Source organism: Vanellus vanellus (assembly GCF_965231255.1).
Source record: "Vanellus vanellus genome assembly, chromosome: 1".
In the NCBI taxonomy this organism is placed as follows: domain Eukaryota; kingdom Metazoa; phylum Chordata; class Aves; order Charadriiformes; family Charadriidae; genus Vanellus; species Vanellus vanellus.
The window spans coordinates 89,011,022-89,033,857 of record NC_138905.1 but is presented as its reverse complement, the minus strand read 5'-3'; the positions used below and the strand labels follow the sequence as shown (position 1 = coordinate 89,033,857).

The 22,836-nt window shown below is 38.4% G+C and overlaps 1 protein-coding gene across 1 annotated transcript in view; it reads right to left on the bottom strand.

Annotated features, from left to right (window-relative positions):
* The window catches only part of MAN1A2 (mannosidase alpha class 1A member 2), a gene marked incomplete at its 5' end in the record, with an annotated part of 142,718 nt that overhangs the window by 62,237 nt on the left and 57,645 nt on the right, over nucleotides 1-22,836 (bottom strand). The window contains 2 exons of the mRNA XM_082498210.1: nucleotides 12,262-12,342; nucleotides 14,829-14,947. Coding sequence (XP_082354336.1) covers nucleotides 12,262-12,342; nucleotides 14,829-14,947 — 200 coding nt within the window. The remainder of the gene's footprint in view (nucleotides 1-12,261; nucleotides 12,343-14,828; nucleotides 14,948-22,836) is intronic.

Here is a 22,836-nt window from a genome sequence, read left to right as displayed (position 1 = left end):
GTTAATATATATATTAGGACCAAGTTCTGACAGCAAATTAGTTGGCAAACAAAAGCTATGAGCAATGAATTAGTAAGCACTGAATCTTCATAGTTGCATAAATTCTGCAAGGCACTTGAAAGAAGACATTTATTTTGAAAAATGCTAAGATAAATACCCTAAGCTCCTGCAGCATAATTTATAGATCCTAGGGCCAGAAATAAGACAAAAATTTTCTTCTTTGATGCCATAGAAACAAAAATCAAAAAGGTTCCACAGAGCAACAATTTGATCTTCTGTATAAAATAAAGCACCAAGCCACCTTTGTGTCTCTGTCAGTAAATAGCATTTAAGAGAAACGTTTCTTCCAGACACGTCTGGACCGAGTCATATACAACATACTGACTATTCATATGTCCAGGAAGCATAACCATCAGTCCTCTATCTTTTTGTAATTTTTCTACACTTCTGCTGTTTTTACACATACTTTTAAGAACATGACTACCAAGACGTTTCCAGCATACCAACAGTGAGCCTTTATTAATGACTTAAATAATAAATAATAAATTCCTCCCCATATTTAAAATTTCTGTTAATAAATCCAAATGTTCATAGGTCTTTTGCCACAGAATTTCATACCAAGAGTTCAAACTGAGCTGCATGCCTTTTGTTCCACATACTCTTGAAGCCACAGCTACTCAAAACATATTCCCTTGTTCTGTTCCCATGCTGGTCTGGCCTACATGGATTCCTGGCTTTTTCTTACAACTTACACTGTACCTTTTGCAATGTTAAAATGGACTTCATTCATATACGCCACGTTGACCAATTGATTAAATTTCCTCAGAGTTTCCTATATACTTGCAATTTCAACATCAGCAAATCTGCAGTCAGCTATAAATTCTTAGAAGAATACTTTTATTGTCAAATCCCTACTATACTGATGATCTCTTATTTTCCATTAATTGAATTAATTTCTGGGATGGGGAGGAGGAGTGAAGTCAAGACTAACTGGCTCACAGGTACCTAGGTCACCTTAAATGACCTTTTCTGAACACGGACATAGTTGTCTTCTTTTGGTTTAGGCACTTATCTGCAATTTTATATTTTGAATGAAAAAAAAATGATGTTAATAGGCTAGAGAGCTTCTTGGTAATTTCTTTACAGATTTTTCAGCTGATTATCCAATTCATAAATATTAAGACAGTACTATTGCAGACAGCTTAGCATCTTCTTGATTCCTAATAGACTGGAAGAGTTCACCATCTTTATCATGTGATAAGTGAACACATCATTAGAGGCAAAATGACTTTTGCTAGTGGTTTTGCTATTTTTAGTGGGTTTGCTTAGCAGTTTTTTGCAGCATTTGTGGTATTTATTTCATTTTTCTCTCCCAGTACCTGTTCTTGTCTAAACAGTTTTTAATATTCAAACTCCTTTTTCAGAGGGAAACATAATAGTTAGCACTGAATGAAAACAAGTTCCAAAAGGCAAAACCAGACAAAGATGCTATAATATCTGGAGTTGTATTCTTGCTTTGTTTTAAAACTAAAAAAAAAAAAAAAAATAATCCTACTGGAGGAACTGTGTTTTCAGTTGACAAAAAAGAATGCCATACCTCCTCTGGATCAGATCAAGCATGAAAACCTTCAGTGCAGATGCTAACGTAGGAGGAAAGAACATAGGAAAACTCAGTGGGTAGAAATTAGAGTGTTACTGTGTCAACAGTAGAGCCAATAAATGAATGTCTAGAAAAATAACAGGTAAGATACTGTGCTTGCTGTCATTGCTGCCCATCAGCATCAGTATGACTGTTACACTATATTGAAGAGGGAGCCAAAAACTAATACACATGGTCATCCGAAGATACATGGCATGCAAGTAGTTACAAATGATCTATTCTTTCCCAGCTTTTATAGCCCTCTACACGAACGTGACCAAAGAGTGAGTTTTAAGAGTGGCTATTACTGCATAGCTATAGTACGTTCTATTGCTAAAACAGCTTGTACTTTATTTCCACCAGTTTAAAGCATGTTATACCAACAGGCAAACCTATTTCCAATCAGGCTTAGAGGAAACAAAATTACAATGAAGCCAGTTTCCCCCTCCCTTTCTTCCTCTTCGGGTGCAGTACCAAGATGCAGCAATAAATTGGGCTAAGCGTCATTTGCCAGTCAAGAAAACATTTAGTACAAGCCTGGTAAACAGAAACTGCACAAGGATTACTATCTGCACCACAGTGAGCAGTGACAATGCTTTAAAACTCAGGAAAAAAATATTTTTTTCAGGCTGTGTCCTGTTAGAGACCAATGAGCTGTCACGACCACTTGTGAATAAGCAGCTCATCTCCTGGCAACAAAGCAAAATCTCATCTTTACTGGATAGGACATACACAATGCTGTTGTCTCTTCCAAGATTTTAAACCCTTGAAAACTTAATTTAGATAAGCCCCTTCATAGGTACAGTCAAGATTTCTGTGAAACCAGTTCACAAAATACCTCGTCTTGCTTAATGAAGACTTATACTTTATATATTTACATGAGTTACTGGGGATATCCATAGGCTCCATAATTTTACTAAGGAGTCTTCCTGAACAGAAGAGATGCTGCCTGTCAGTTTCCTGGAAAGGATTAGTTTGATTATCTGCTAATAGAGTATCAAGTACTTAACAGCCCTCCCTCTCTATTTTAAATGACAGATTTCAGGCTGGATTTATCCATGCGAATTATATTATTATCTTGCCCCGAAAGAGATGTCATTTTGATGGTATTTATAAAGATGAGAAAGACAATCATGTAAAGGAACTGCTTTATACCTAAGGCTGGCAAAAGTAAACACAGTGAATCATTAGTCTTTTTTTTATATTGCAAATACCATTAATAACTTTGTTCAACAAAAACAGAACAATAAGCTATCCTTTTTATTGTATTAATAAATCAGCAGCAGACAAGAACACTTTGTCATAATGGTGTAAGTGTCCTCCTGCCACTATCACAGGACAGTGAATAATATTCACTTTGTTTTCCTTACTTGGTATTGTTTCTCAAGCACAGCCATGTACTCCACTCAACAACTTACCCTCTATCCATCTCTCGACTTCTATCATTCCACGCATTACTGCGAGCAAGAATGTTTTATTTGCCACTACCAGTCACACCAGGAGTTTCAACGATTTGCGAAGCTGTACTTCATGAAAGAAAGCAAGCAGTCAACAGGCACCTTGTGCGCTCCCTCCACAGACAAATGCTCTTCACACCAGATAAGATGCTTAGTTACTCTAAAGGCAAGATGGAGTTACTCCCGCACACCTTACAAATCTCTTTATGGACTGCTAGCAAATAAGCTCTATGCAAAGCATGTAAGTATCACTTACTAATCCTAGTTCTCAGTCGCTTGGCTTTCTTTACAACCCAGAACATACTCAAGAACTGGAAACAACCCCCAAATCCTGCTGCAAACAGCTACAGCTGAGCTTTGGTGGGGAGGAACCCAGAAGCCATGGGCTAATGTTTGGTTTTATACAGACTTCCTATAAGATGCTAGTCAAGACAGTTAAATCTGAGTTTTTACAAACCACTGCTAGCTACTGCATTCCTTTTTCTAGTTCATCTTGCTTCAGAAAACATGCTGAATTTTCAGAAGCTTTAAGAACTCTAATCTGTAAATGAGGGCCATAAGCTGAGAGAAGGTACAGTCATACATTTGTTCACTGAAGCACCCCAAATCCCATGAATATCTCCAGCACTTTATCCATAAGTCTATCCGCTACTCAATTGCTGATGTCTGAAATTAGCATAACATACAAGAATACTGTAAACTTTCATGAATGAACATTTATGGAGCACATGCCCAGTATCATTTTACAGAAAAGATTAGGAAGAGAAGGTTCATCCTGGGTGTGCATAAAGATCAGTATTAGACACACCTGCCAAGGACCCTACGCTGAAGGTACGAGTGATGACTAGCTCTTCCCCTGTGATCTACCCTCTGGTTGGGTTTGCAGTTCATGCATTTGCAGGACAGAACAATACTTCCTAAGCACTCTGTGACCTACCAACCATCTCAGATCTGGAACAGAGGAGTGACTGTAGCACTGTACTACAGTCAGCACACACACTTCTATGGGGGAAACCCACACTCAAAACAACCACCTTAGAAGACACATTCTAGAGCCCATGATACAATTAAAAAACCCACAGAGCAAACATATCGAAACAAGCACTGACTTCTTGAGGATCAGAAGAAAAGCAGGCTTACCCACTGAAACAAGCATTAAAGAAGAAATAGTACAAAAACATGTAAATAAAACCCTCATCTATACAGAAAGACACAATTAAGATTATGCCAAACATTAACCACAAAAAGTTTAAAATCATTCAAATCAAAATTTCAGTTAAATATGTTCTCATCTGCCCTGAGCTGGACAGACATTTGGCATGTAATGTATCACATTCATTCTAACAGTGGGTATAGTCACTGCTGGAAGCTATTGGGCAGGAGCCATAGAGGAGAAACAGGGGCAAATCATCAAATACAACTGTTAAAAAACAGAAGATTTTGAACACACAGCAATCATCTCTGGTATCTTCTTTATTTGCAAAAATATAGCAACATTGTCCTTTATCTTGCTTATACTTTATTGCTCCTATGATCACTTAGCGTGTTTAATTACAGGATTATTCTGTAGCTATACACCAGTTGGACTCTATAGCTGTCTCTCTCCTTCCTTGAACAAACTCCCATTTGGAGAGCAGAAAGTTCAATTACATTGTCTTTACAAAGGCTTGGAAGTGAAGAAACTGCTCCTAGCAAGGTTCAGCATCTTCACTGCTGTCTTTTGGATGGTCTTCAGAAATGAGGAAGAGTGGGCCTGAGTCCTGCAAAATGCTCTAGGAATCTTCATCTGCCTTTATGAACTCAAAGAAGTTGACGTAGCCAATATGAGAACTGCAGCTTGTTTTAGCTGGCATTGTTGGTCTACAACGTCTTCCTTGTACTTATCACTCCTTCACTAACCAGGTGTGGGGACAGCATAAAGGAAATCATAGCTCTTGAGCCATTTGATTCAGCACAACACAAAAAAATCCTGTTTATGCTGAAGATTCCAGTGTGGTACCCTACATCAGATTCTGACAGACCTTTGACTGTCCTAGCCCTTGAGGACATTGCAATTCCTGGCCTCCTGGTAACCTACTCTCACAGATTTGACATTAAGGCACGCTCATCACGGATTTATTTTGTAACTTCTACTGCAGCTTATAGCTGCGGTCTGTTGGCAAACTTTGTTGTTTCAGCATTATTGCAGAAAGATCAGACAGCTCTTTTCTGCTTGATGCCATTCATTCTTACTGCTTGCCTGGTTGTTTCTTTTTTGAGCCAGGAGTTGAGAACATTTTGGACAGGCAGTGATTTTGCAAAGCAGCCCTCCTCTCCTCCCTCAGAAATCAGTACCAGCTACCTTCATACACAAAACCAGCCAGATCCATAGATGTGACTGAAAGAAGGAAAAGAACATATAATCGAACGTATACCAAGTAAAGACCAATTAGATGATTTGTGTTGACAAAAAGAATTTGCCAATACCAACATAACATAGCGAAGAGAAAACCTCATGTTACCCAGAGAAAAAGCAAGCACTAAGCATGACTGATCTTGAACAAAATCTTAAATCAGAGAACTGGACAGACACCATGGGAGATGAAAGAATTCCAGAGCCACATCCTGAGGAATCATCAACTATATAATATCGCCAATTTCCAGGTAACAAAGGAACCTCCCCAGAAAGAGACTTTAAAAGACTGTATGAACAGACAGCTCCAATCTAATAATAAAAGTGCAACTTGTAATAGCATCCTTTTTTTGTGAAATGCAAGTGCTTTATCTTGTTCTGATCTGTGTGTATACATGATACTCTTTTCATTAAGCATTTCTATCCTAATGTTATTACATACAATAGAGTCATATCAAGATATTTTATTTTATAGTGTTGAATAAGAAGTTAAAGATAACGGTAAAGAACACAAAATGTTCTTATACAGTAAGTTTAGGGAATAAACATAAAGGAATCTACCATTCTAAGGAAAACCCTAAATAACGCCTTGATAGACATCATTGAAAACTATAAAAAGCATAGATTCATAACTAAAGACAAAAATCATATTTCTGCCAGGCTAATGCATAGAAAAAACAAATCTCAACACAGCCACAAAAAAAAAAAAAAAAAAAAAGAGTTGTTTTTTTGTTTTGTTTTGTGGTTGGGGGGGGGGCTTGTTTGGGAATTTTTGTTGGTTTTTTTAATTCATGTAATTCATGACTTTCATCCTAAGCTACCATACTCAACGTTTACTCCAAAGTAGGCAAATGGAACATTTCATTTCTACTTATTTCTAGTATATTATCAACTATATCATAACGTCCCCGCCAAGCATAATGAAGACCACGTCTAGTTCCTACAGATATTAAAGGATTGTTGCAGGGATTACTGAGAAACAGTCTGGCTCCATTTAGATAAGAAGTCATCATATATTGTACTGCCAGTATGTTAATTTGGCCTGATAACTCCATTTGACAGATGGAAAAGAGGAAGCGTAGTGGTGCCTGTGAACTCAGATGGTGGAAAACTTGTAGTTCACACACCTTAACTACAAGATCATGCTTCCTGATTGACCAAAATGCAAAATGTAAAAATTTTATCCATTCTATCATAACCTTGGGTGGAGAAAAGGAGTGCCTAGTTCTCACAGTATGGCTCCCAGCCATTTTCTACTAAGCAATTCCCCTAAACCCTATACCTCCAAAAATGTTTAATTAGTAGCTCCTTGAGAACAGGCACGATGCATTTTGCACTTCCTATTTAGAGACTTAGGTACTCAGAGATTATGCCTATAAATGTATAGCTTAATGCGGAATATCAACAAGTGAAGAAACACTTTGTATTGGTTGTTCAGTGGAAACTGGGAAGAAACCTCTGGCATACAGCAAAATAGAAGAGCGCCTGCCTGGACATACAGCACCCCCAGGAGATCTCAGGCTTTTTTTTCCCCCCTGCTTTTTATCAAGTCTCTTTTTCTTTCTTTGGTTTGACAGTATAATTAAAATAATAATAATAATAATAATAATAATAATAATAATTATTATTATTATTATTATTTAAATATAATATGAACATAAATATAACATATTACAATAATATAATATAAATAATAATTTAAAAAAAAAAAGTATACCCCACTGGTGCTCTGGCACTGGGGTCCCCAGTACAAGAAAGGCATGGACCTGTTAGAATGGGACCAGAGGAGGCCCACAAAAATGATCAGAGGTGAGGAAAGGTGAGAGAGTTGGTGTTGCTGAGCCTGGAGAAGAGAAGGCTCTGGAAAAACCTTATAGTGGCCTTTCAATATACACAGAGGGCTTATAAGAAAGATGGAGAGAGACCTTTTACCATGGCCTATAGTGACAGGAGAAGGGGCAACAGTTTTAAAACTGAAAGAGGGTAGGTTTAGGCAGGATATAAGGAAGAAATTTTTTACAATGAGGGTGGTGAGACACTGGAACAGGTTGCCCAGAGATGTTGTGGATGCCCCATCCCTGGAAGTCTTCAAAGTCAAGTTGGATGGGGTTTTGAGCAACCTGATCAAAGATGTCCCTGCCAATGGCAACAGAGGTTGGACTACATGATCTTTAAAGGTCCCTTCCAACCCAAACCATTCTATGACTCTACATTCCACTATTTTAGCACATATTCATTATATATTTCAATAATGTACTCTGGAGAAAAGCCACAGTCTCAAAGCTTAAAAAAAAAAAAAAAAAACAAAACACAAAAAACAACAAACCAAGAACCTCAAAAGCAATGACAGATTGGGACCTCATTCCTACGTAGGAGTTGAGACAAAGAAGGTACGCTCTTAGATCTGATAATATACACCTAGTCAGACATCAGATGGCCTGTCCACGATCATTCAGGAAAAATTTATTGTGCAGAGGATTTAAACAAGGGCCTCCCAGATTGCAGACCTACCACCCCTGCCACCTGATAAAACCTCAGTGTTGTTTCAACTTGAGAAGACTGAAATAGAATGCATGGGCAGATTTTCCACTGTGCCAAGTTTCACAGGCGTATCTTTATTTTCTTCTATTTAAAAGGCATCCTGACATGGAAAAATGGAGGAAGATGGTGATTTTTTTCCCAAATCAGGAGAACTGCCTGTTAGAACATTTTTGTCTCTCTACATCAACAGAAAGGTACAGGGAGGCAAGACAGCCAAGACATTTAGCCAGAGGGACATGAAAACACATCCTCCTCAAACTTTACATGCTCATCACTCAAGAAAGTCCAGCAGAAAGGTTGAAGTGTTCAAAAATTCGCAAGTGTCGTGTTTCACAAAGAAAGGTTTGTGACTCAACACTGGACAGGGAAAGCCTACAGCATTTTAGGGCAAGTTGTCAGTTCCTAAAAACAGCAGCTTTTTCTTTGTTGTGAAGGAGATATATTTCATCACTCCCCCATCCACTGCAGTGAACAAGAGGGAATTCTTACTGAAAAAAGGGACAGCAATACACACAATCTTAATATGAAAGGTTTAAAATTTTACCATCAACTGTAACCAGCATCATTAAGACTATGACCACAGTTAATGCTCCTTCTAAGCAATACCAGTAACATGACAGCTAAAATGGAGACCACAGTCATGCCACTAGTCATGCTAAATAATTTTTTAAAATTAGTATGTTTATAATAGAAGCAGTAAACAGGACAATTTTATCTAAATTAACAGCCATACTTATTTAAAAACTATGATCGATATCTAGCATTATGACTCATAATCAGATAAAACCCTTTCAAGCACAATTACTCTCTCCATAGAAAGGGCAAAAGCATAGAGAGAAATCATCCTATCAAACTCTCCAGATGTGGCCACTTAAAAATGACTGAACTTTTCACAGCTGATGCTGAGTCCTGGGCACTTTCTTTTACAGTTGTCACTAAAGTATCTTTAACAGCACTAAGTGATAGGAGCCAAAATGAAATAAGAATAGTTTTTGTAAATGTCACCAAAGAGCATTAGCTTGCTCTTGCTGACCTAAGCAGAATTTATTTAAAAGGGGAAAACCAGAATTAATTCCAAGCAGCCCCGTTCCATGTATTGGACCTATTTTTCAACACATCAAACAAGATATGCAAAAGTATGAAAATTAGTATGATAACCTTCTAAACCAGTATCTAGCAACAGTCTTACAGAAGTAGAGGCTTGGAGGAAGGGAGATGGGGACTGGAATATCAAGAAGACGTGGGAAGGCAATATGAGCCAGTAATTGATAGCTTGAAGAACAAAGGAAGGATACCTACCAGTAGATAGAGACTCCCTTAGAGGCATAAGCCCATGTGCACATTCACTACCCGATCAAACAAAACATCCAAACACTTGGGATCAGGCTTGCCTGTCTTAGCAGTGGCTGAGAAGTGTCTCCTCACATGTCCGAATGCAGTAAAAAAAAGAAATTAAGCATGCCCCAATGCTGAGCCAAGTAATACCTTCCTTTCTTGGGAACAGAAGAGAGACAACCAGATTGGAAATCACATCTGAAAACAAACCTGTTTCCAACTCAAAGGAGTTCTCATCGGAGGTAGGTGTCTCTCTCCTGGGCCCAATAACTGAAAAGCCTCAAGCTCCCTGGCTTGTCTTATCCGCACTGACAAATTGCAGAGAAACCATCTAACTTGGCAAATGAAGTAGTCTCTCAGGTAGCAGCAGCAGTCCTATCTGCCACACTATTTTAAAAGAAATGCAGTCTGAACAGTTTTTTTAGGAGTTCTTCTTTTGGAAAATAAAGATAATACATACGAACACTTGACAGGAATGATCTTCTACCCCAAGTTATGAAGCATTTTAAGTCCATTGGAGAGACCAATGCCATAACAATATTTTAAAATACAAAAGAGTCAGCCCAGTGGCCAAAATTTAGAAAACACAGACTGTAAAAGCTTTCTAAGAAGGAAAGAAATAAAATGTGTTGATGAAAACCCTTTAAGCAAAGGAGCTTGTTCTGACTCTATCAAACTGTTAGCAGCAACTGAAAGGAAAAGGAATACTCAGCTTTACCATGCAGGCAAAGCATGTGTTTTGGCAATGTTTGGTTGCACCCATCTGCATACTGGGGCAAAAAAGTTCTTGTAAGGTACTTGTGCATAGGTGTGCTATTGATCTATACAAACAATCCAGCTACTGACAAGTGATCTTTGCTCTTTCTCTAAGGTTTTCCATATTCACAGTAGATGACTCCAAGGAGCATGCTCCAGTTTGAGTAAGTTATCCAGAGACAAGATCAACATTCCTAGCTGAAAACATGATGTGGGACTGTTCTACTCAATGCTTGAAGGCTTCAGTGATCACATAGTACTTAATATGATCTGAGTTCCAAGCAGCAGAACTACAGATTTCTGGAAAGGAAGCATCCTTCAACATGATGCTGACGTCACTTGCACTACAGTAGGAACTACCATAACTACTCCTGGCGGTTCCAGCTCAGCTACTTCAGCTGCTCCTTGGCACAAGTCAAAAAGCACATGCAGCTCAGACTGCTCTCCATAAAACTCCTTTGCTACAGAAATAAAAACACAAGCAGTTTTCCTTGCTTATGCTTGACAGCAAAAGGCAGCTTCTCTTCTGGGGACCTTCAAAAGAAAAATGGTATGTTAATAATGCTGACCTAGATGAAATTTGGAAGCTGCCTCAAGTTAATATTTGGGCTGATCATTCAGTGATTTTTATGCCATCTTTTGTTAGGACAAAAGCGTAAACTAACAGGTCTTGAATTTCACCACTACTCTAAGACAAGTGACAGCTGCTAGAAAGGCTGTTTTCCTGAATAGGTACCACAGCAATCAGTTTAAAAGGCTGACTTGGAACACAGGGGAATAGGATCACTCACTGAGGCTAAAATCCTTACTGAACTGTAAGGAAACTCTTATGGAAGGCCTAGGCCTGACAGATTCTGGAGGCAGAAGAAGGCTCACTGCCACGAACACAAGCTCAGCTCTTCAGTTGCTCTAAATGAAAGAGAGGGGCAAAATTCTGTGCTTCTCCTTTCTTTGGGCCTCCTATAACAGACCACATAAATCAGTGCAGCAGGAAGGGCTGCTTGCAGCTGAACCCTCTGCAGACGGTGCGCTTGGAGAGTATGGACAGTAAAGACGACGAAGCAGTAGTACCTGATGAAAAATAAACCTAGCAATTTCTTTCAAGATATACACTGAATTTGTGCTTTGCCACTAAGCTCTTCTTCCAAAGACAAGACACTCCTACAAGAGAAAATTCACAGATCCCAGGATGATGTCAAAGACCTAAAGAGCCAACAAATATGGGGTTTCTCCTGGTTATTTTTAGGGCTCTGGGCTTAAAATCCCTGATTGATACCATTGATACATATGTGGTGTTCCCCTAAACAAAGGAGGAAATATATACAAACACCTGAAAGTGTACCAAACCTTAAGCCATAAAATATGGCTGTAAGTCTAATGTTTTAGATAGGGGACTACAGAAGGGCCATTTAAAAAAAAATAATGATAAAAGCAAACAAATCAAAGACATAGGCAACAGATCAAAAGACAGCTAGCTGATAAAACATAAAAAGAGCTATGACTTAATCTGTAGGTTGGGTCAGGCTCCAGCCTCGTTAACTTAGAGGTCACAGCAATGTTACTGCTAGACCAAAGAAGTCCTTGGTTGCAAGTCTTTGGGTATATGCATCCTTTCAAGCTAACTATGCCTTTGGATAAGTGCTCAGAAGTACGTCTCCGATCTTTTTTAATAGAAGTTTCAGAATTGGGACAAAATTGGCTTCATATTTTTCAGTTTGTCACTGAGAAAATAGTAAGATTGTGTAGCGCTTTTGTGAAGCAAGCCTACAGCCTTGTAGGACAAGTGGCAAACCCGTTATTTCTACCTTTATGGGGTTACAGAATATCAAAACAAGTTACTGTTGGCATGAGAAGCTAGTGACTTGACATTTCAAGCTGATGTTTACCTGAGTGGGTATCTATTGAAAACATCTTGATAAAAGCAGCACTTCAAAGCTCTAACAAAGGGTCCTAAATTGACTGAGATCTGCACAGAAACAAGCTTTAAAGATTGCATACTCTAGGAATTTGGTTACTTTGTACAACTTATTGCTGTAAAAACAGTTTGCAAACTACTAAGAAACCAAGATTCTAGAAAATTCTTCATATGCAACATTTGCTAGAATATATTAAATTTCACAGACACCTTCCAATCTTCTTACCTCTTGTCCTGAAAGGTAGTATGCTGCTAGAAGACCACCAATGAAGCGAATATTGACCTCAAAAACAGACACTTCAGAATTCTAGAACAGGAAGAAAACAGTAAATAATTAACCAACTTCCTATCAAAGAAGGAAAAATAATCATCTAGGCAGAGGCAAGTACATATCGTAAACCAATATGCATGCAAGGGTTTGTACTGTTTTAGCATCTAGATCCATACTGAAATTCCTGTATGCATCTTCACAACACCAAGTGATAAATTCCAGTAACAGCTTCAACTGATTTTTAAAAATCAAATTATTTTTTCTCCTGCTGTCTAATCATATTATCACCACAAAGTGCAATTAAAATTGTTTGGGGATGCTGGGAAAGAAGGCAAGGACTGTACATTTCCATAATTCGGCATCTTTGCTCTTACGTTTAAGCCTAACTTCAAATCTTCTGGGTTTACAGGCTAAAGTAGAATAATAATTAGAGAACTCCAGTAATATGCTTTCTTAACCTGAATTCCAATGTGCAATCTCAAATTCAGAGCTCCATTTTAACATAGTCTCTGCTTAGGAATAGACTTTATGCTTTTAACGTTATGACAACAAGTACGGCAAGACAACTGAGAAACTCAAGAGAATAAACCATTTTTACTGCCTTCCTGCACATTAACATCCTTCGGCTAAATTCACCAGTACCTTTTGACTCATTTAACCCACTGAAAAATTAAGAGAAACTAGCTGGTTTTAGCATCTTTTTGCCTCCCTCTGCACCCCATTCACTCCTTTGCCTGCATGCACCCCACCTGTCTCCCCCATAAACTTCTATTCATTCAACGCATTAGACACAGAAATGTAGTTCTATTAAAAGATTTTCAGATACAGCAGTCTTTCCTTTCATCCAGTAAAGTCATTAGAATGTACATTGTACAAGCTGACCTGCCAATTAGCACACAGTTGAAATTATATTTATAGGTATATCTTTCCTTTCATACTATTTCTATGGCACCTGCATTGTGTCATGCATTTTGCTTGTATCCAAAATAAACGCATTTTGAACATATTATTTCAAAAAGATTATATGAATAGTTTAAAGATTTCCTCAAATAGCACTGATGATTAGAAGTCTAAGGTTTGAAATACTCCCAAACATAGGTTTTTAGTAAAAGATGTATTTTTGTTCACATATAGGTGACATGAGAAAGATATCAACACCACAGTGTACAATTCCACTCAATACCTATGAAAGTCATAAATCGCACAAGCAATGGCACAGCGTACAGTGAAAACAAAGACTTCTATTTCCCAGTAAAAGAATCCAAGAGGTAAGTATTTATGTATTTATTTATTTATAAACTTCAAACCATATAAGGAAATCACTCAAGTCTGGCAGACCTAAGACAACAATGTTTTTTGATACATAGGAAGCTGTAATTGAACCTCAGTGGGTCATGTAAATTTCTTCCACCCAAATCCTAGACTAATTCTGCAAATTTATATTGAGATTGCCTCAGATCAGACAAAAGTTATGGGAGCAATTTAGTCCACCCTCATGATGGTACCATTATGCCTATACTGCCTCTGATATATTTAGGGTCTTCAGTTTTAGACTGAGTAATTATCTGGCACTAACTGTAAAAAGCAGAGAGTAGAATTTCTTTAATGTTTGCCAGATAGCCAATGTATAAAACAAGAGGAAAAAACCTCAAACAAATACTTTCTGAAATGTAGGATATCATAGGTATAATATATGACATTATAATAATATATATAATATAAAAACAACAATAAGCATCTGCTCAATTCTGACTATACACCTACATTTCATTTTGGCCCTGCTGAATGAAAAATTATTTTTGGAACCACAGGGCAAGTCCAAGCACTGCAATACAAATTCTGTCACAGACTGTGACACAGTCCCAAAATTAGTAATAAGAACACTAATCAACAAGGATAAAATAGAGCCATTCTTCCATTTAATGATTCCAAACTCTGCGCACAAAAAGAATGCCTAGATGTCAGAGGCTGTATGACCAGCTGGGAAATTACTCTGATAGATTTAGAACCTGTAGGCAAACTAAGACAACTCAAGTGGCATTCTTCATATTAAAACATCTTAAGGACATGGGAGAAGAAGAGATTTTATTTATAGTATTGTGTTGTATTTATGTAATTTATAGACCATGGTTTGGGGGAAATGGTCTTTCACGGCTCAGTTATTTCCAGCTGCTATCAGATAGTAAAGCCACATTTTTCTGCATTCATTCATTTCTGAGGCCCTGTTGGGTCTCACGGACCACTCTCCCGTTCTTTCATTATCCAATTACACTTTGTACTTTGAAAACACAATATATACAAGTATCTTTACTTATAATTAAAGTGTGAAAGAGCTGGGGTGGTTATTTTTTAAAATACATAAAGTTAAAAACACAGAGAAGTTCACTAAAGCTTACATCTGAACTTCTGAAACTTATAATCGCAAGGCTTTTTTAAGTTCCAGCTGAAAGACCTCTTCTGTCTCACCCCAAGAGGAACCCTGTGAAAAGGACTAGAGAAATATTAGGGCAAGCTCTACTCACCACACTGAAATCAAGATTTTTGTCAATCCACTCTTGTCCTTCTCTGAATTCATCGTGAAGCCCCATGATATAAAGAGTATCCAATGCATCTACTATGGTAGCACCCATTTGTGAGTTTCCTACACGCAAAAAGAAGGATTTCTATTACAAGTGATTATTTCATTACTTTTCTTAAACATCACAAACATGAGAAAATAACCCAAGCAGTAGCAAAGCAAAGTTACTACAAAGATGACAGTACAAAGAATCATCAAAATGAGCAAGGAATTAGCAGCCACATAAAAGGATGACACTTCTCTTTCAAACCATCAGTCCTCTGGCACAGTTTGGCCTCTGGGGAGAAAAGAAAACTAAAGGTAGGAAAAAACCCTTCTCATCTGCTTTTCTAACTCGAACATAAGCAACTGTACTGTGACAAAAAAGGACAGAAAGACGTTCAGCTTCAAAAAGCTATTAGGAATTCTAGGACAGAAATGTTAAAAAAAGCATATGCAAGATAAAGCAAACGGTACTTGCAGTAATGCCTCGCATTTCCCACCATTTACTGCTGAAACGTTCAAATTTTTGCAATTATGGAAGCTACCTAGTCACTGAAAGCACAGAGTGATGAGCAGGGATGCCCTGGCTCCGCTTGAGTAATAAAGCCACAGCCCCAAGACGTTCAGGTCTCTGCCAGCAGGGACCCACACCATGAGGTGCTAATGGATACCTGAATGGTCACCATTTAAAGTGGAGCATTTAGAGCCAAATAAAAATCAATGGTGCTTTACCCTAAAATGCCATTCACTTGAAACAGCAGCAATTTAGAGTTGATTGATGAGTGACTCATCGGTTTGTACAAGGGAGACAGATTGAAGAGGTGGTGAGCCACTGACCATGATAACTATGTCAGCCTTGACCTCCTTAGGCCATCCCAACCTAAGCTTATTAGGCACAGGTCTTTGTTTCTAGAGGAAAGCAAGAATTACCACGGGTTTATTTATTTTCATGGAGTGTATAAAACTTCCTCCACACTCAGAAAGTAGCTGAATTTCACTGTTCATACCAGTATTCTATAAAACAGTACAACAACTATGTGATTAGCAATTTAATGCCAGTAGTCTCCAAACAAGTTAAGCCAATTTTTTTTACGTGCTTTTTGTCCTTAATGTAATTTCTAGAGTATGTTGTTTCTGCTTTGTTGTTTCTATTCATTCATTTCTGGTTTTTACATGTTTAGAAAAGTTTTTTTTCCCTCAAGCATAACAATAACTGAATGAAGCCATCACCACCCTTGTATTTCTTTTGCACACCTAAATGGCTGATACATGCAAGCTTAATTCCATTTTCAGATATTTCTTTCCCCAAGTGATAAAAATTAAACACAACAGTCTCTATCAAAGTAATCACCAACTAATTTCTTCAAAAATAGCCGTGCATCTGTTTTAATTAACTTAAATTCAATATGGAAAGCCTTAAGTCAGTGGCATTTGTTAAGAATATTCAAGTACAGATGGGGGCATACTACCTTTCTTAAGATTAATTAAAAGACATAGCCTTTGACAAAGTGGCCACCAGGCACACCTATAACTCAGGAAATTAATTCATCATGGTGTGTAAGTACTGTAAGGTTTAACACCTTCAGTCAAGTGACAAATTCCATTGCTTGTTCTGAAGCAGAGGTCCCTCTGAGCAGAGCTACAGCATGTGCTTAACTTCACACCTTTTCATAAGCATAAGGTGACAGTGATCTAATTTATCACTTCAAAACTATGCAAACCAGACCATGACACAAGGACTAACTTCAGTATTAGCTGACAAGGTATTTCTGACATAAAGTTGGAATGTGTTATACTGCTATGGCACTCAAATTAATTTCTGCTCCTTTATTTAAACCATATTGATAACATTTAAAAATACACAATGTGTTTGAACAAATAGGGATACATAGCCTTGGGAAAGCCTGAAAGCTCCTCTTGTAATAGTTTTAAAAAATAAAAACCTTCTAACTTAAACACAGTGATAACCAGATTGGTAAGCTCTCATATTCTATAAATGGCATGGGGTGAGCACTGATGTGTCATCGTCCCACCCCACCCCAGAAAAAAGTTCAGACACCACTGCACTATCGTCCAGTTTTCTAGATCTCAAAAGTACTTTCAAGTGTCCACGGGGTAAGGACAGCAATATATTGAGCACAAGAATATCGACTTTCCAGCCCTGCAGAAAATATCTTCAAAAATACAAATGTAAACAACTTCCATAGAGTTTTCTGCACAGAACCATGAAGGAAAGGCCATGGAAATGCAGAAGCCCATGATTATTTTTGTAATCTAACCAATCCAACAGATGCATCCAGACAGCAGAGACTGAGCGGCAAGGCCAGAACTGCTGGAACAGAGCTCCCTGCAGAATTGACCCAAAGTGCCCATAGTTTCCTAACGCAGCCGTAGCAATTGAACAATACAAATTCACTAAGCAAAGACAAGAAATTTGCTTTCATCCTCACAGTGTTAAAAGTGAGCCCTCAACCCCATACATAGAACTCTTGCCTAAGCCAGTAGTCTTCAATAAGGATTGACTCACAACCTGTTTCACACAAGATCCTCCAGCATTGCTTGCAGCTACAGAAATAAATGCAGTCGGATAGAGCAAAACAGACTTGCTCAGCATTTTTTGAATCAATTAAAAGTGTAGGTTCATACTCTAAGCTTTTGTCTGGGCCACACTCCAATAGTTTGTACAAGCTCCCCCCCCCCCGCCTTTTTGCCCCTTTCTCTCATCTTTTATGTCTTTCATGGACTCACGAGCACCTAACAAAACATTACTGAGCAAAGCCCTTTCAGCTCACACATTCCTCTTCCCTGAGCAGTGACACATGCCTGTTTCTGAGATGCAGATCAGTATGGTTATAGTTTCTAGACTCCATGTGAGAGCTCAACTATTTCTTACCACGGTCTCCTACGGATAGCATTTATATCCTAACCCATAACAATTTATTCATTTTTCTTCTTTCTTATAAGCAGGCTATTTCAAACAAATTTGGGTTATTTTTCCTTTTTCTTCTTAAACGTATGGTAACTAACCCTAACTGCACACCAGCACTTCTTTCTTGAGGAAGACTCAGAAGAGCAATCTTTGTTTTTCAAACCTTTTTGGCTGAACACATTTCCAAAAGGTCAAGAGATGACTGTCAATATTTTGCAACAGATTGTCTACCCAGCCTTCTTCCTTTAGTGTCAATCAGGCAGTACAAAGCAAGTTAATTCCCTCCTCCTGGTCATTGAGGGGGAAGAGTCCATACTGCAGAGTTCATAATCAGAAGTCTTGTGCCTGCAAGAATGGAGGGCAGAGATGGACATAAGGCAACACAAAGGACAACAGACATAGCTTAACACTGTGGCTGCCCCATGCTGCAAGATAGGTATAACTTAAAACCATTTGTGGGCTACACTAGGTTGGGTTAGAGGTTAAAGTTAATCGCTCTCAGCTTCTTTCTTAGAGGACTATGTGGAAGGTATGTCATTCTTAACTTGTTCCTAAATAACAGCTTCCACAGAATTCTTCTGTATCTGCTGAGGCCCACAACCTAACCAGAACAGGCAATGACGTTGTCATAGCTGTCTTCCTCCACCTTAAAATGCACCGCACTACCAGCAAGGCAGCAGCTGAAATCCAAAGCAGGAAGAAACAGCAAGTGCTCAAATGAACACCGGCTTGTATTACAGTCACCCATGGTGCTATAGGGAAAACAGACTACAATGGATAGGCAGTTGCACTTCCCTCTCCCAATGCTGATACAAACCATTGAGTCTAAAGTCACAAAGAGAAATAATTTTCCATTCATAATAGGGTATGTTTTTTTTCATTTCATAGCCATGCTAAGATCAATAAATTTTGCCTTAAAGGACAAGAGGATAGTCTTCCCCGACTTAAACTGCAGAAGGTGTCATTTGAAAAGTGATAAAGTAACTCTAAACAATGAGATAATAGTTTAGAGGATATACTGCTTACTTACTAGCACCTCAGCCAGCCTGATCTATTATTGCTCAGGGTACAGAGAGAGCAGATGTCTCATTGTAGTGAAAAAGCCTATAAAACAATTAAATTATAATAGAAAATAACACTTCTCCTAGCTGAAGGCACTCCTCCCAGGGTCTGCCTCTATTCAATACAAAGGCTTGTTGGTCATGTTGCATAAGATAATAACTGATTCCAAAAGGGCTCAGTTTTACAAATGTCAGATTAGGAAGTTTCTTTTCCATATAATTATAGTTCGAGTTGATTGAACTCCAAATTTAATGAAGTTTGCCTAATGAATGCAATACTCATTCTTCTAAATAAAACAGAACATCCATCATGAGCTAATGAAAGAAATTTAGCAGTGAAATAGCTGAGCTATTAACAAAATCGTACACACTCTCCTTAAGCAAGAGTATTATTCCAAAGGACTGCAAAATAGTAAATCAAATTTATATTTAGGCAGACTTCACAGAGATTAGACAAATAATTCCTTCACTTGATAGCACATAAATCTACAGCCTGAAATATCTAGCAAATCGTATGACTAAGTGTAAACAGCAGGGCCATTAAAAGAAAAATGGTCTTCGTATCTAAAATTCTTTCAGTATGCTGAAGTGCTACATGAAGAACTGGTTTATTTATACCATTTTAAAGTCTCACAAGAGACTATGAAAGTACAGGGAGACGGATCATTGTCATGTGTTCCATGACAAAGGGAATATGAAGAAAATAAATAGCCCGTTTTCATTATACCATAAGTACAGAGATTTAGAGAGTCTGATACCAGCTTCAGGGTTGCTTAGTGTATTTATTGTGTGGAAGCAGAAGAGACTACGCAGTGACGTACTAGAGAAAATATGCAAACTAGCATAGATCAATTACGATCAGAGAAGACCCTGAAATCTGAGACACAGCCACATTATGCAAATAAGGAACAAGATGACAAAACTCTATGCCAGCAAATTTAAGTCATGCACTCCAACTTGAAAAGTAATCATCAAATAGGTGCTTCACAGAAACTTTGATTAATTGGCATGTCACCCGTACCTACTCCTTTCTTCAACAGGTATACACCACACACAAATCTCATTTCTTCCAAAAAACACTTCCATGGGGGTTTTTATCAGCCCAAGTTGAGGGCTGAGCAGGTGTACTTGGTCTGACTGGGATGAAGGTAATTTTTTTCGCAGCAGCCTGTATGGTGCTGTGTTTTGGATTTGTGGCTAAAACAGCAGTTGATCATACAAGAGAGTTTGGGCTATTCCAGAGCTATGCTTGCATAGCATCAAGGCGCCCTCTTTTTTTTTTTTTTTCCCCCCTCCATCCCTCCACAGTGAATAAGCCAGGGGTGGGCAAGAGGCTAGGAGACATGACAGCTGACCCAAACTGATCAAAGGGATACTCCATACCATATAACGTCACACTCAATGACAAAAGCTGAGGGGGGGGGGGGGGGGGGAGACGACACACAACCAGCTGTGCTTCAGTCTGACTGTGGGAGGTGGTGAGTGACTGTCTTTGCATTATTTCTCCCCTCTCACCCCTTTCCTTCACTTATTAAACTACCTCTATCTCAACCCGTAGGTTTTCCTCACTTTCCTCCTATTCTCTCCCGTCTTGCTGGGGGAAGAATTTTCCTTCTTTCCCTTTCACCCTCAGCCTGTGCGTGCTCTATCACTCTTGTGTTACAAGTGTGTTAGTGTCTTTCACTTGGCATCTATCCAGAGACCAGTTACAGGAGTAACCTGAAGGAGCTACAGTCTATTCAAATGGCTCATCAAAATGCACACTAGGTCAGAGCAGGGCAGCTACAAAGTCAAGGAAAAAATTACCATGAGGCCACTCTGCCTCCAAGGAAAGTGATATACAGCAGGCACATGTAACCGTTCTTACCCTTCTACTTTATGCAGTGACCGAAAAGGAAATACTTTATTATCGCGCCGAAAAGATAGATCAAAGACCCGGAAGCGGGATGCTCATCAGATCCTTTACAATCAAGGTAGGGTTTTATTATTTCCTAAACCAGAGAAAAAAAAAAACAAAACACAGAGGAATCCAATACAAACCCTTATTGTTGTTTACAAGGACGGCCTGCAGATACTGCCACCAGCCATGCTTTGATGAAAGCTAAAGGAATTGGCAAGGTTGCTTGAGGGAAAACGAGCAGTTGGATAGAGCGAAAGCATTTGGGCTGTTATTGAAGACAACTGCGTCCATATCATACAAATAGCAAATATCTCCGTGTCAAGACATCCCTGCTATGGAAATAAGTTTTTGTACTCCAGAAAGCCAACTTCTCTTCATAAGCGTCGGAAAGCTGGATTCCATTGTTAGTTATGTGTAGAGGCTAAAGACCTGGATGTAATGAAATGGCTTTCACTCTCAAAACAGCATAGCCAGTGGGATGATCCTCCTGATGGACAAAACCCTACGATTCAAACAAACGTCACGTGCCAAAAATAGTACTGGTCTTATAGCCACCCATATCCAGTTCTTGTTTTTTTCAGGGCCCTGGACAGACATCATCTGCTGCGAGCAGAACCTACTCCTACTGGTGCAGAACGCCTTTGATTAGTGGTGCGTTTCATTGGGGGTGGAGGGAGGATCAACCTGCAAAAGGAATTTAAGAGGACCAAAGTCTTTAGGGGATAATTTTACTTAATTCCTAAGTTAAATTTCTGCTCTGGCAAGTGACCTCAACTTCAGAGCAGTCCAGCGCTACTGCCAGAGTAATCTGACAATTGGGGTGTGCCCAAGCACAGAGCAGATCCTTCCTATTCCGTCACAGTGATTCCAGAAACAAAAGAAGAGATGTAAAGCCTCCTCAAGGAAGAATACCCTGGCACACTTTGAATCTAAAAGATTAGTTATTTTTCACATAGGCAGGTGTTTTAATCCCTAGCAACAGAGTGAAAATGCTTCCTTGATAAACTCAGCCTGACATTAAACACAGAGTTATCACGGTCTTAAAAAAATAAATATTCTTGTTATTGATATTCCTGCCTGCCCAGCTTCAGAGTGGCTGAAAAATGCAGACTAGGCAAGACTGTACTGATGTAGGGAATGCACAGCAATTTCTACTAAAATTAAAAACCAACCAAAGAATTCAAGTTTTCAGACTGTAGCAACAGGATTACTTAATGTAATAAACAATTACAGACATGGTAGAAAAAATATGTAACATGAAAATTAAAAGCAAAAAATTATCAACCCAGTTTTCTATATCTCTAATGAGGCTCTGGCAATAAAGCTGCCACTACTGAAGCATACCACTTGTAAAATATCTTAATGACTCACAAGGAACAAGATAACGTTTAAGAAAATGAATTAAACTTGTGAACAACACAGTTTAATTCCACTGTGAAAAGAAGTGCCTCAAAATTAGTCAATGAAACCATACATTTCATACAAAACTGCAATGTATGATTTCAGCTCAGCCATAAAATGCAATGAATAAGCCTTTAAGTATCCATGAAGAAACCAATTGCCTTTAACATTTTAGACTGATTAAAAAAGAACAAAAAAATAAGCATGTTGATTGCTTAGTTCTGTTAAATTGCTGATAATAGACAACATGAAAAGGAGTTCCTAATCTTTTGTAACAGACAGTAAAGTATTTTAGCATACAAATAATATTAAATAATCAGTTGTAATGCTTTCCTTATTCTAATAAATGGGGAAGTAACGGGAGTGAAGCACTGAAGTGTATGCTAGTCTTTGAATCTATTAAAAAGTGGGCCCGCAGGTAGATTAATCAACAAACTGCTGCTTAAATAGATATGTCCTTAAGACCCACATTTTAAAACTTTGTCTAAGAATTTATACTACAGTGAACCTTCCTCTTCTCTGCTCTTCACTTGATTGCTTCACTTTGCTTTCCAAGCAAATCCTACACCGCCCTTCAGCTTAATTCAAAATTCACACAAGCAGGAGTTGAATGCAGTCCCATTAGTACGAAACCTGAATGTCCTCAAAACTAAATTTGAAAAGGGCTGAACTGCTTCTG